The sequence below is a fragment of the Psammomys obesus genome, unplaced genomic scaffold (genome assembly GCF_907164565.1).
Source record: "Psammomys obesus unplaced genomic scaffold, mPsaObe1.curated_primary_1811, whole genome shotgun sequence".
Lineage (NCBI taxonomy): Eukaryota > Metazoa > Chordata > Mammalia > Rodentia > Muridae > Psammomys > Psammomys obesus.
The window spans coordinates 12590920-12606513 of record NW_026586173.1 but is presented as its reverse complement, the minus strand read 5'-3'; the positions used below and the strand labels follow the sequence as shown (position 1 = coordinate 12606513).

General features: G+C 40.5%; 1 protein-coding gene across 3 annotated transcripts in view; it reads left to right on the top strand.

Moving 5' to 3' along the window:
* Bbs9 (Bardet-Biedl syndrome 9) overlaps window positions 1-15594 on the top strand; it is a 390403-nt gene that overhangs the window by 174391 nt on the left and 200418 nt on the right. For 2 of the 3 annotated variants that reach the window (XM_055601404.1, XM_055601403.1), the window contains exons 13-15: window positions 4029-4131; window positions 5711-5815; window positions 7864-7878. In XM_055601404.1, coding sequence (XP_055457379.1) covers window positions 4029-4131; window positions 5711-5815; window positions 7864-7878 — 223 coding nt within the window. The remainder of the gene's footprint in view (window positions 1-4028; window positions 4132-5710; window positions 5816-7863; window positions 7879-15594) is intronic. The other variant, XM_055601405.1, reaches the window with a different exon arrangement.

Genomic DNA, 15594 nt, shown 5'->3' with positions numbered 1-15594 from the left:
AAAGGCATTAGTGGCAAGAAATCAAACACTTAGGGAAAAAAAAAAGCAACTGCAAAAGGTGTGGGAATGACCTATGCTTTTGTGCAGGGAAGCCGCTTTAGATCTGTGTAACGGTACCATTCAGACACAGTCATGGAATAGTCAGTGAGCTCACTGGATATTGTAAAGAGAAGTCTGTGCCTGAACCAGATAACAATGTATGTGTGCCCTACCTCCCCCCAAACAGGAGGTGTTGCTACTAGTGAACCCCCCTTTCCTTCCCACACATTTCCTAGGCTCTCATTTGTACCAGTCACCTTAGTGTGATGGCTAACTTCTGAAAAAAACTCTTCTCCATTGACAACACTGACCGTGCCGCGGTCACCATTCACCACGCCGCGGTCACCATTCACCACGCCGCGGTCACCATTCATTGTTACCCCGAGAAAAGTAGAAGGTAGAGACCATGACGCGCCAGCTGCATGGCACAGGCAGGACTTACACAGCAGACCTGCCGATTTTCTGATCCTGTCTGACAGTCTCTATACAAATTTCTGCAGTAAATCTCTCCTTATGGCCTTTTATAACAGCAGCCGCCAAGATATATACCCATGAAAGTTTCCATCATAATAAATCCAGTTAATTGAGAAAAGTTTTCCATCCGTTCCAGATGAATGAAGATGTGCCTACCTCGAGTATGTGTGCATGATGCGTGACCATCTGTTCCAGGCAATAGGCAGAGTGCTTGTTCATACCTGGCCTGGCGGTCGTATTTATATACCTAGGGTAAACATTTGGTATTATATTTCCAAAGGATTATATTTTATTCCTTGAATCAGAAAATGGCATGGAAAATTCTTGTATTAACATTTTATATTTTCTCCCTAATATTCTACAATTATTTTCCTTTTAAAATATGAGGTTTATGATTTAGCCAAGTCTTTAATTCACTTTTTGGCTCAAAAACAACTATTCTTTGTTACTGTAGTTATTTTTGTCATATCTCCTTGATTTGTGCTTTGAAAGTGCCTAGACCATTGTTGGGTTGAGTAAATCTGATGTGGGAGCTATCGTGTCTGTCCATCTAAGCCAGAGGCACACCCCTCTTGTAACAACATCTTTGTGTGATGGCCGTCTCAGCCGCCACCGTCCCGCCAGCGACGTCAGGATGTCTGCCTCTTTTGAACAGTTTGTTATTACTCCGGGGAGTTGTCCTTCTCGTGCTCACACGATGCTCCCGAGACCGTTTCCAGCTCTCTAGTGCCCGCTGCCTCAGCGGAGCTGGGCGCGTTGTCTACTTCCTCTGCACTTCTATTCTAGAGTATAAAAGGGGGAACCCTTTTATTTATAGAGTCATTTGTTATTAAAGGTCTGGACTCTGGCTTTCAGCAGACAGCAGTTCAGTTACACTTCTCCCCATTTTATTCAGTGGAAGAACCACTCAGCTCTCTGAGCTGCAGTTTTTCGTCTTGCAGGATGGTTGTGAAGATGAGATAAGACACACAAATCACTCAGAATCGTGCTCTATAAGTATAGAAAGCCACCGTGGCCGTTATATTTAATTTCATGTGTGCAGACAACATTGTTATTGTTAAAAGAGGAATACCTAATTGTGTTTTGTTAACTTAGTGGTCCAGCTAGCTGTCTGAAAGACGCTTGTGTGTGCCATTTGCACAGCTTTTTCTTGCCACAATTGCCTTCAGGGTTTTGACTAAATGGCCACACATCACCAAGGAAGTTTTGTCTTTGCTGTACCAGGTTCCTTGTACATTATAGGGTTTTCACAGTAAAAATCCAACGCTATATTGTTTGCTTATTGGCTGTGTGTCATAATTTTCTCTTTGTATATCAAAACATTTTTATTTGCATTATCTTTAGGTTGTTTAGAATACATCAATTAAAATAAATACATGACATTGGCCGACTTAAATCTGACGTGTCTAATATTTGTATGTCAGTTATACGCTTTTGTATGTTTGATATTAATATATTTGTGTAATTGAGGGACAGGTAATGCATGCCTTTTACTTAAGAGATAGATCGGAACTACGTTTCTTCATGATAAAGCTTCCATAATTTCATTATATCGGTTAACAGTGCTGAGTGTCTACTTCGAGTAGCGACTCTAGTAACTACACTGAACTGCTTGTACCAAGGAAGCACCTGGAGGAATCGTGTTCCACCAACTGCTGATCCCAGCTTGCAGTCAAGGGTCCCCTGAAGAGGTTTCAGAGTCTCAGCACTAGAATATGCCCTCAGCCATTCTGAGTGACCCTACTTTGACTGGTGATTGGCTGTCTGTCGATAGTTAGATGAGGTCCTCTAACACAGACAACTCCAAGAGGCTGCTGACACCTTTAGGAAATCAAAACCCCAGGGAGAAGATGTGCAGGGCAGGGCAGTGTTCGTTACCCGACACCCTCTGTGACACGTGTGGAACCGCACCCTGGAGCAGATGCCCACACTCCTCCTCAGGAGACAGTGAGGCCTCCTGGCCTCCTGGCCACACCCACACTATCGTTAGGGCAAACTATTATCCTGCAGATCTTTTACTTCTTACAGGGGTAGCATTTCTTAGCATCGCCGAGTGAGGTGAGCAGTTTGGAATTTTAATCCCTCAGAAGTGTAGTAGTTAACGCCCTTAGTCTTTGACATCGTCTAGGACTGGTTATGTCATAGCGTTTTTGGTGATTAGCCACAAAGAAAAGGCAGTTCTTTGATATGACCTAGAGTGGTGTAAATCCATGACAGTGAGGAAATCATAGAGTAATTGCTCGTTGTAAGTATGTTGATGCTAGATAAGATAAATAATCCACAACAGTGCAAGTATGTGTAAGGAAAGAACAAACACATTTATGCCACTCTGCAGTTTTTCAGTACAGATGAGAACAGCTGTTTTCTCTCTCTGACACTCTAAGCTGTCGCCGTATGTAATTACGCAGCTCACAGTGATCTGTGGTGCTTTGCAGATTCGGACAGCTAGACCCTCATTTACTTTTAGAACCTTTTGTTCCCCTTAAAAGAGGTGACAATAGCCATTAATTGTCCCTCTTCATCTCTTTCATTTTGAAGCAAGTGTTAAGTTATATAATTTTTGCAGAGGTGCCTGTTCTATTTATTTCACTGAATATTTAAATAAGGGTTTGGGGAGGCGAAGTGGTTGGAGATAGGGCTTCTCTCATGTTTTTATTACACTATTTTATTGCTTCGTGGAGGATTTTATACAGTGTAGTTGATCATTCGCCTCGTCTTCCCCCTATGTCCCCCTGACGTGCTTACCCACAGCTTCTGCCATCTGTGTTTTTCCTAAGTCGCTGAGTTCGGTTTGTGCTGTCCATGTACTCAAGGAAATGGGGCCATCCAGGGCGGCATGGTCGCCCTACACCCCGGGGGGAAACTGTCTCTTCCTGCCTCAGGTCACCAGCTGTCAGTGTCTCTTCAGCGGTGTGTGTGTGTGTGTGTGTGTGTGTGTGTGTGTGTGTGTGTGAAGCCTGCTGACCCTTCCCCCTCCATGTTGGAGAGATGACTACCCTGATCTTAGGTCTAACGGAGGTAACTGTACCTGCCCTGAGTTCATGGGCGCAGCAGCCCTGCCATGTGCAAACACACTGATTTGCCCCGCTCCTCCCAGCCTCTGGCTCTGAAAGTATTTTTGTCCCCTCTTCTGAGGTGATGCCTGGGCCTTGCAGGGGAGGAGGTCTAGACATTTTATGCAAATACAATTATGCTTTATGTGATTCTTTGTGATTAGCTTTTTTCTTTAAATCTGGTATCATGTTTCTCATAGTTTACGTCTCAGCTTCATTCTTTCTGCTGAATTGTTATTTTGTGGTGTAGAGCAAGCTTTGGTTGTCCATCAGCGTGGACATTTGGCTTATTTCTACTCTTTAGATAGGATGAATGTTCTGCTGTGAGCTCTCTGTTGTAGAATAACCACTCATGTTTCAGCAGGTTCCTAATCTATTTGCAAATGATTTTAGTGGGCTGTCGTAGTTTGTTAATTTGGATAAAGTGAAGTTTTATGTGATTAATAATTTGTGTGTCCACAGATTACCCTGCAGAATCGAGTGGTGTTGCAAAAAGTCAAATTGTCAGTCTATGTGCAGCCACCATTAGCGTCGACTTGTGACCAGTTTGCCTTTGACTTTGCAGGTAAGCTTTGTTTGGTCTGTCCTGATGCTCACTGTGCTGAGAGGATTTTAAACAACGGGCTCATTTCTTGGCTGTATTTTTTCTAAAGAGCAGCCCTGGGATCTTCCCAGGAAACCAGTGGTGGCCTGATTCACTGATAGTTCCCCTCCATGTATCACGCATGGATAGTTGAGGAATAATTTTTAGATTAGGAATTCCTTAACTACATATATCTACTATTGTATTCAAATACCATAATTTAGAAGGCTTTCTTTTGTGTGTGTGTGTGGGGGGGTTGAAGTTTCATGTATACTAGGTAAAAAACTCTACCAACTGAGCTATGTCCATAGCACTGGAAGTCATATGTTAATGGAGTTTTTCTACTGACCTCTGTAGTGAGTCAGTAACGTTTGAAGGTAGGATTTAGGATTTAGCTCAGATATGAATTCTAACTTCTATACTACTTGATACATGATTTGGGTGAACTATTTTAGTAACTGCTTAGAGCCTGTTGTTTCAACTGGTAAACAGAGGATAATAACATCTAGATGACAGGATTGTTTTGAAAATTTAATTAGAAAGTGAAACTATATAAAGAGTATGTAGTAATATATAAAATAGTAAACATGGCATAAAATGGTAATTATTAAGGGTTCTTGGTATAGAATCCCATTTGAACCTCTTGCATCCATTAGTTGCCATTAGTCCACTTAAAATGATCTTGTACTTAACTTAAAATTTTCTTTCTTTCTTACTTGTTTTTGTTTTTGTTTTGAGATAGGGTCTCTCTGCATAGCCCTGGCTGTCCTAGAACTTACTATGTAGATCAGGCTGGTCTTGAACTCTTAGAATGCTGGGATTCAAGGAGTGTGCCACCTTACCTGGCTTTCTTTTCCCCGTTTTAAATGATATTTTCAATTTATCTTTTACAAGTGTTAAAAATATTATTTTTAAGTTTTTGTAGTCATAATTACTTTAATTTTTAACATGTATCTTATGTTTGTGTGTACATGCGTATATGTACTTAGCATGGTTTGGACGACTTGTAAGAGTGAGTTCTTTTCCTCCGCCACGTAAGTCCTGGAGGTAGAACTCAGCAAGGGCCTTTACCTGCCGAGCCTTCTCGTCCCTGTTACCATTCTAAAGCATTCTGAAGGATTTTTGTCCTAGTTAAGCTCTGGAGGCTCTGTAAAGAGGCTGGAAGCCCGTGCAGCAGCCAAGGACGAAGAGTGGTCTCCAGAGCCGTTAAGGTGTTGTCTGGGTCCAACCCCTTCAGACTGCGCTCCAGCCGCCGCACAGCACAACTTGCAGCAAGCTTTCTGGCCACCTTGTGGTTTCCTATCTTTCCTTTGCCGGTTGACCCAGCTGAAGAGACGGCTCACATAGCCATGCAGCCTTGGCCCTCACCTCTCTCCTCTTGTCTCACAGTTAAAAACTGGAGAAGATAAGGGAACCTACCTCCCAGCATTTTCTTGACAGTGTTAAGAGAGGCTGTTGAAAGTGTTCAGTGAAGTACTGACACTCAGTAAATGCTGTGCAGAGGCCATTGTTAATAGTTGCCCATCGTGTAACTTATGCCTAACTTTCGTATTCCCTGTAGTACCAGACATGACCAGCATAGTAACATTTGCGGTTTACCTGAAGAGAAGTTACACACCATCCGAATTAGAAGGAAATGCTATTGTCTCATATTCCAGACCAACAGGTAAAACACAGGGATTTGCAACTTTATAAACTAAATTTAAAGTATTGCTGAGGGAGCTAAATGACTGTGCGTTTAGACAGGAAAGCACACGTCTGAAGAAGTGTTCTCTTCTGGTAATTACTGTTTCAATTGCTTCATGTGCCGTGTTAATAACAGCTGTGTTCATCTGATTTCTGTGGGTATAGTCCTCTCTTCTCAATAGCAAAGATGATGTGTTTTATTAACACTAGAAGACTGTTCTCCAGATCAGATTTCATTTACTTCAACTAAAAAACCTGGTATGAATTAGTGAAAAAAACAAAAACAAAAAACAAACAACATAGGTTACTATAATATTAAATTGCTATTCAATTTTAGATAGTTTTTAAACTGCTAACTGAAACTCCTTATCTTCCATGTTAGCGTACTTAAGAACAGAGCTGTCACATTTTCATCTGGAGTTCTAGTGAGGTTTTTTTTTTTAATTTTAAACTTTTAAATTAACATACGAGATATTAGATACCACGAGGTTGTGCTTCACAGGCAGTGTTAGGTTGTCTCTGGCCTAGGAGGGATTAGCTTGTTAAAAAGTTGAACTTAGTTGATTTTGGTATGATAGTCTTTTCCTTTCCTGGGTAGTAATTATTTCATAGTAACAGCTTGATGTCAGTTGGTTTTTAATAAACAAGAATTAGTGGGTAATGCTTTAAAACATGTTTCAATCTAGTAAAGTTGGTGATCGGATATCGCAGCAATTTTGTATCTATATTTTGAAAACATTTCTGGACAGTTTTCTCTTAAGGCTTATTTTTCCAGTTAAAAAGTTGTATAGTTAAAAAAAAAAAAAAGTAGTAACCAAAGTCTTCGTGTTTTTAAGCTTAACTGACTTGGCTCCCCATCATGGTATCTTTTTCTTTGGGGACTCTTCTTGTTCATTCATGGGCAGTTATTGATCCTCTGATAAAAGTTTGTAACTTAGATATGTATATATTTAAAAAATCTAGTTTCATCTGCTTTGTGAAGTACTCTGATTTAAATCATCTCAACAGTTTATTGTACCCAGAAGTGACCACTTTATCTGTTTCCCAAATTTTCAGAATTTGAGGCTGTATAATCAGTTTTATGTCTGTACAGATTTCATTTCATAAAAAGTAAAAACATGATAAAAGGCTGAAAAATGATAGACTTTTTGATTATTTCCGCAAAGTCTGTTGAGGTTTTGAATGTTATTTTTATGTTGAGTTCTGAGACTCAGAAATGAGAACTCTTTGGCTGCTGACTAGATTCTTCATCTTTAGTGACTGCACATCTGAGCAATCAGGTATAGTGTTACATGGTGGGTTACAGAGGTGGCTGATGTCTTAATTTACACAGTTCCTTCATTAACATTCAAGGATAAGTAGTGAGGCTGGTTGAAAATAAATTAAAAAAAAAGAATGGCTAGTACCAGTAGATAGAACGTTTAGAATGCATTCTAATAGTGTGAAATAGCCAGTGGCCCTGTGGCTTATAACGTTGCATTCACCATTTTGGTCACATTTACTTTCTCAAGTATAAAATCTTAAAATATCATGAATTATTGGCAAGCAGAGGTCCAGACACTATTTGGTTCTAAGTTAGTTACAAGTTAACATAAAGCTATGTAAAATAAGAACCAAAGACAAGCCTCAAAACCCAAATGAGCATTATTCCAGAGTGGCATCTATTACAGCTATCGTAAAGAAGAATAACTGGAAATAGTAACATTATGCTTTCGTGTTTTCACTCAGCTTTATCACTTAATATTTTTTATGTCAATTGTATGCTGAATTATTAAAACCACATTTACGCTGGAGTAATATCCTCATAGGCTTTGGAGAACAGAGACACAAATAAATACATTATTGAATTTCATTTACTTAGGGTTTGCTCTTCAAATAAGGCTTTTGTTTTCTCACAGGAAAGTGTGGTGTTCTTGAAAGCTTAAATTATACTTTAAACAGATGTGTATCAAACTTGCGTTGTAGCTTTGCCACAGATAATTAGTTTGCATTCTTTTTCTTCCCTCCTCTTTTGCTTCTAATGGATAGATCGGAATCCTGACGGTAAGTTAAAAGATAAAGAGGAAAATGAATTTCTAGGCTAAAATTTATTTAAACTCCATGGGCGTTGCAGCATGAACGAGCCATTTACAAAAGCTGAAATCCTAACAGCTTTAGGCTGGTGCAATGTCTTAGTCTTGAAGGGCCCTGTGTCTGTTTCTAGAACATTATCATTACAATTGAAGTGATAAGAACAGAATGACTTAAAAAATTATTTTAAATTATGTGTGTGTGTGTGTGTGTGTGTGCGTGCGCACACGTGTATGTGTGCGAGGTTGGTGGGTGAATGCAGGTACCCCCGAGTCCTGACAAGGGCATCTCCTGAAGCTGGAGTTAGGTGTGTACTGCCTGGCGTTGGGAGCTTAACTGGAGCCCTTGGGAAGAACAGTTTGGGCTCTTCATTGCTAAACCGTCTCTCCAGCCCTACAATGCTTTTTTTTTTTTTTTTTTGAGAAATATCAAAATTGTCATTGGCAAATTTTTGCTGAAAGTCATTAGTTCATGTTCAGTATTATATTATTTTATCCCAATTAAGGAATAAAGACCAAAAAAAGTACTTGCCAGTTAATTGTAAGTATTGTTCTACATGCTCAAACAGGCTGGCCTTTGTGTCTGGTAAGAGTGCTGTGTGTCCCACTGAGGGCTGTCTCTTGCCTTGTTCAGAATTGTTCAGAATGGTCTGGCCAAGGTGAACTTGCCTGGTCTGGCTTGTTGGTCATTTTACCTGGCTGTGCTCAGTTTAAGTTTGCTTCCTGTGCTTCCCAATAGGTGTGAGCTCTTTAAGGGTAGGAAGAAGTGGCTCACCTTTGAATTGCACAGTATCAGGGTACACAATAGGCATTTAAGTATCTCTTAATTTACTTTTCCCCTTAGATATATAGATTTAACACAGCAGATTGTCTTGATTAAAGATATCCTATTAAGAGAAGTTTTAGATAATGATATCCATCAGCTAGTAGTAATTAGATAGATATAACTAAAACACTGTTAAAATAGTAGTGTTTGCTCACATAATCTTTTTTTTTTTCTCTTTTTGAGACAAGGTCTCTCTAGATAGCCCTGTCTGTCCTGGAACTTACTATGCAGGCCAGGCTGTTCTGGAACTCACTATGTAGATCAGGCCAGCTTCATACTCACAGAGATCTGCCTGCTTCTGCCTCCTGCGTGCAGGAATTAGAGGCGTGCACCTCTGTAACCAGCATACTAATACAGTCTTGAAGATGGTGCCAACAGCTTCAGTCACATACCTTGCGATATCACGAGACCTGAGGGTAAACATATGTTTATGTGAGAAATGCCTTAATTAATAATATTGTAGGTATGTTAACAATATGAAACTTACTTGATAAATTAAAATTTAGTTAGCAAAAAAGCTAATACTATTTAAATTCTCAACAATGTATGTAGCTGGTACAATTTAAATTTAAAGATTGTAAACTACCATATTCTTACTTAAGTGGTTAAGTTTAAAGGAGCCTGGTTTTGCTATGTTAATCCTGTTCATCCACCAGCATGGGGCATCTTTCCATCTTCTGATATCTTCTTCAATTTCTTCTTCAGAGACCTGAAGTTCTTGTCATACATGTCTTTCACTTGCTTGGTTAGAGTTACACCGAATTACTTTATATAAAACATGGGAAGTTTCATGTTTCAGTATAAAGGTAACAATGATTTTAAATAATTTTCGGTATGGTTAAACTATCATTAAACACGGGGAAGCAGAGTTGAACTATTCAACTGCTCTAGTAGTCAGAACCCCGATCTGCTTGCCACTCAGATCTCACTCACACACAGCGTCCATTCTTCAAGGATCCGTTCGTGGTGTCGTTCTGTTGGTCTGTGTTGCGGACAAGCGGTTCTGTTCTCACAGGTCAGAAAAGGCAGGGAGCGAGGTTTTATGTGGCCCCATAAGAGTAAGCCCCCATTATTTCTGCATTAAAGTTACGTGCCGTGGGCAGAGTAAAACATGGCTGCAGACGAAGATGGGGTGTCACCAGTCACTACCAGAGGAGTTCAGGAAATCGGCCACCAGGCGTGGCTGCTGCCTCTGGGCTCCGCATTTGCGATAAGAAAGGACTCCAGCCACCTCAGAGAAAGTTCACAGGTCTTTTATAGAAGCGTAATGTATAGATGTGGCTGTCTGGTATATATGTGTACACACACACACACACACACACACACGCGTGCACACACACACAGGCTGCTCTTTTTTTTAAAGCACTTGTTAGCTTCCTGTTTGAAAGTGATCCTGGGCTCGTGTGTGTGCCAGGTGTAATTAGAATTCTCGTATTGGAAAAATTGCTCATTCAGGAGTGGTTTTAATGTCAATTTTCTCTCTGATTGATAAACGATTTTATGATTAATTGCACTGCAGTAGTTGCTACTATCTATTTCCTCTGGTGGGTTATGGGAAGGGAAGCATATGAACGAGAGGTGATTATATTTGCTTAAAAATTCAAAAGGCTATACAGCAAAGTCAGACTGATGAATGACTAGACGGATATCGAATCAAATGAATGATGACCATTTCTTTTCTCTCAGCTTAAGTTCCGGAGTTGAATTGGGCAGTGATACAGTTTTTGCCAACAGCACAGAGGAAGTGTCACTGATGGTACAAAGAGTTAGGACCAATTAGGCTTTTTAAAACCATTTTTTCAAAATGGCTCCAAGAACAACACTCGAAGAGTCTTTATTTTAATTTTTCTTTCATCTTCTTTTTTCTTGAAGCATGGTTTCATGTAGCCCAGGCTGGTCTCAAAGTTGCTTTTTAACTAAGGATGACCTTGAACCTCTTATCCTTCTACGTCTAAATCTCCAAAGCTGGGATTACAGTGTGTGCTTTCACACAAAGCTTGGAAAGTCTGTTAATACATGTACTTCTTTCCTTAAAAACTTTTATTTTATGCTCTGCATGTTTGCCTGCACGTTTGTATGTCCACCATGCCTGTGCCTGGTGCCCAAAGAGGCCAGAAGAGGCCATCACACCCCACAAACTGGAGTCACAGAGATGTGACCCGCCATGTTTGTGCTGGAAGTCAAATGCGGGTCCTCTGGAAGAGCAAGTCCTCTTAACCCGGAGCATCTCTCCAGCCCTGCTCTTCTTCTTTATTACAAGTGCGCACACACACACACACACACACACACACACACACACACACACACACGATACCCAGACACATACACACACAGACACACACACACACACACACACACACACACGATACCCAGACACACACACACACACACACACACACACACACACACACACTGACACACCTACACACAGAGACACATACACACACACATACACAGCAGAACACAAATACACATACATATACACACAGAGACACACCCATACATACAGACATAGACACATGATACATACACACAGAAACAGACACAGAAGCACAGGTATACACACACACACACACACACACACACACTTGCCTTTATGAGTCTTTAGCTCCAGATTCTTTGATACAATTGCACTCTGGAGAATAACGTTTGGGAGCTCGATTACACTAGCTGCGACTGGGAAGCTCACCTCTGATGATCCTCCGGTGTAGCTAAGCACCAGAGGCTGTGACTGAGGTGCTTGGATTTTATGTGGACAGGTTGCTACATAGTAGCAGCATCCTAGCTTTCTCCCAACAGCATGGTCTTGTTACTCTAGTTTCTGGAAAAAAAAAAGAAAGAAAGAGAAAGAAAAAGAAAAAAATAATTTTCTTCTTTTTTTAGTGGCAAATAATTTCAAGCTGTCATCATTTAAAAAAATAACTATAATCAAGATCTTAAATACGAGTGTCACAATTTCTCGGTTGTTTTTTCCAAATGTCCAATGGAAGGGCTTATGGTTCCCACAGCAACACAGAATTCTGGAGACCTTTTAGAAACCTTAGCTCCTGTAGACGTTGCCCTGGCGTGTCACACTGTCACTGCCCTCAGTGACATGCGACTTCTGTTTAAAGTGTTTTCCCTCTTGAGCCAGTTAGTGTTGATGGTCTGTTTTTCATTCTTTTTCTTTTTTAAAAATGTTTTTCTTGTTTTGTTTTGTTTTATGCCCGTGCCTGAATGTACGTTGGGCACCGCATGCATGCAGTGCCCGGGGAGACCAGAAGAGGGCACCAGACTCCCTGGGGCTGGAGTTAGGCTTGCCAACTGCAGTGTGGCTGCTGGGAACCGAACCCGAGCCCTCCGGAGGAAGTAGCCGGTGCTCTCCTCCGCGGAGCCGTCCCTTCCGAAACTTGTTCTGAGTTTCGGAAACTCGGCACCCCCAGCAGTTTCTTTCGTCTAACACAAAGCCAGTGCTGTTGATCATCCCTAATTTTTAATCCACGAGTCCAGGTCCCTGGTACAAATGTGTGGAGGCCAGGATACAGTTTTTGAAGAAAGCTTGTCTGAGCAGTTAACTTAGAATGTAGTTGACAGTGCATAGAAGCACTAATGAGACCGAAAATTAGGGCCAATCAGGCTTTTCAGCAGGTTCAGACCTCTTCCAAGAGCAACACTGGAAAAGTCTTTAATTTCTCTTTTGTTTCTCCTGAGGCAAGGTTGCATGTATTTGGTTAAACAGTTAATTTAGAATTTATTTGAAAGCGTGGATAGGATTGTTTCCTCTGTGTATGGAGCAGTCTGAAGCTAAAGCACTTTTGTTGTATGATTCATTTAAAGTTTAAGCGATGGAAGCAAGTTGTGTTCCTTTCCCCACTGTATCTGTTAGCCAGGGCTGTAACTTATTTATTATAATGGAAACCTATAGATGGCTCCATTTTAACCGTCTGGATGTGTATAGTGTATAGAAACTGCCTTAAAGTGAGCAAAGGAGCGCTTTGTAATTTTTTACGTGTGTGGTGGAATTGATAGCTGTGGCTTGGACAGTATCTTAGATCATGTTACCACAATACTTTGACTCAAAACATTTCATCATTATTAAGTACAAATACATATGCCCCTAAAATCCTCACAGAACATCAGGGAGTGATACCCAGGGACCTTTCTGAAGAAACACCAGTTATAATTTGCATCTAGGATTCCAGAAGTGAATTTCACATCTGTTGGTTATGAACAAAAAGCAAGCTAGGTAAGAATTTTGGGGTAATAGGTTATGTTGGGGAGAATGACAGGCACGCTCACATGATCTGAAAAAGCATTCGCTTACCTCCTCAGCATTCCTGATGCTCTCTTACTGTCCTAGCAGGGAAGGGGACAGAAAGGCACTTCCATGTTGAGTGGGGATTAAGCCACGCAACTGAGTCATCTTGACGAAATATATTTCTAATTTCAAGGCTCTGGCTTGGGTCAGGTAGCCACATTCACACTGGTTCTGTTTTTCCTATTTGTAAGTGCTCACTGACTCCGCCGCAGAGAAACGAGGAAATTAGTGTGTGAACCCACCAAGTAGAGTAGATATTTTGAATTTTCTGTTTCTGTCAGTACTTCACTAAGACACAGATGTCTATATCTTTACTCCTATCTTTCATGTTATCATGTCAAAAACAGAATCATAGAATGGAAAGAGAGCAAGCTTAATGTTAAAGAACTGATTTTTAGATTTATAATAGCTTTATAAATTTAGTTTCACTTTTTGTAAGATAAGAAAAGTGATTTAAAATAATTTTGAGAATTAAATTATTCAGCTTTGCTATTTAATTCAGTTACCTGCTTAACTATACTTGTATGAGTACTGACAACATTTAGAATTAAATGACCAGGCTTGAAAAATTGGAACTCAAAATTATAATGTGAAAATAATTTCTTGATAAGACCTAATTCTACTAAAAATGACATTTTCAATATTAATGTATAAAGTTACCATGAGCTTTAGGAGAGCTCATGTGCTTTGCGCTTTTGTACTTTCACAGCTATACTTTATTAAGAATAGCTAATGTAATTTGAATTCTCAATAATTAAAAATAGCTAAGGACTTAGAATATCTCGGGCAGATCAATTTGAGATATGATAATACAAATACAGTCTCACAGAAACTGTATGTTCTTTGCTCATTTTAGCTAATAGTCATACACCAAGACTAGGGCTTTAAAAATCATAAAGAATTGTTTCAGTAACAGGATCATTTTTGTACTCTCCTAACGGGCTTGTTTTTAAAAAAAATATGCTGCTTAAAAATAGACCTCCAGCTTATGCTTCTTTTAATTCTTTTAAAAATGTGTTTTTATTGATTCTTTAAGAATTTCACAGAATGTATTTTGGTAGCACTCTCCCCCAGCCCTTCCAGATCCACCTCTTCCTCCCCAGCCCCCTCTATTACTTGGCATCCTTTTTTTGAAATATCCATCCCCAAATTAAAAAAAAAATCATGATTATTATTGTTTTTAAAGAAGGCTGTCTCGAGCAGACACCATGGCCCTTGGGCTCACAGTCTCCCGACTCCCTCTCTGTGATGTTTCCTAAGGTTTAGGTGTGGTGATCGCATTGTCAGTGTCCAGTTGGGGACAGATCCCTCTACTCAGCTCTTCGCATTTTCACAAGTTGCAGCTTTCTGGGATGATCTCTGTCTGCTGCAAAAGGAAGCTTTATCATGAGGGTTAAGAGCTACACCTACCTGTGGAGATCAGGATAAACATATAGAGTGCAGTTAGAAATCACACTGGTTTAGTACAATGGCAGCAAACAGGTTGTCTAGATTTTGTGGCCTTGCTAGGCAGAGGTTCAGCTACCAGGCATGAATTCCTTCCTGCTGAGCAGGCCTTAGGTCCAGTTAGGTGGTTGTTGGTTACACCAGGATAGAAGTGGCACTATTGTACTTTTAGAATACCTTTCTGCTCTGGTCATTGTTGTTTGTAGGCATTGCACCCAGTAGGTCTCTTGATGGCTTTTCTCCCTGGGCAGCTTGCGTTGCTCCAGCCCGTACTATCTAGTTCTAGATCTAGTTGTCAGGGAGGAGACTTCTAGGTCAGTGCCGGCTGGCTCCATGCCGCCAAGTCCTCTCTCTGCGAGACAGTCAGGGCAGTGGAAATAGACTATGTGTTTGGGGGGTGGGGGTCTCTGGGCTGCCACGACCAACAACCCGAAAGGAGGTTTCCCATGCCAGGCGCTTGGATTTTTCATAGATGATCTGTTTTGTGGGGAACATTTGTCACCACAACTGGAGTAACTTTAGTTAAAAGTGTTTATGTATGTAAATGCATCTACATGTTATATGTAATTTTACTTGAACATAAACCAAGATTCTCTGTGGATTTTTCAAGCGTTCTTAGTCTTATTTAATCCTCCTTTCTTCTCCCTGTTGCCCCGGCTCGGTAAGTCTCCCTCATCTGCTCTCCCCATATCTCCCTTTACAGCAACTGTGTTGTACCATTTTCATTTCAAGAGCCCCTGCTCCCCTTGATTCCCTATGGCCTCCCCCTGGCCCCTTTTCTATATCTACTGTTACTTCAGATTTCTGTATTCACACTGAAATATTCAGAGCTACGGTCCACAAATGAGAGAAAATGTGGTGTTTGTCTTTCTGACTCAGTATAATAGTTTTTATTTCTGTTCATTTACTTGCATATTCTCTCTCTCTTTCCCTCTCTCTCTCTCCCTCTCCATTCCTTTTCCCCTCTTTCATACTAAAAAAAAAAAAAAATTAAACTAGTACGTACCAGTTATTTGACGTAAGCTACCGAGAGGCAGGCAGCAAACTTGCAGCACTCCTGCTCAGACCGCGGATTATTCCTTCCCAGACTGTCTGTCAAACTTAGATCTGCTTTTTTTTTT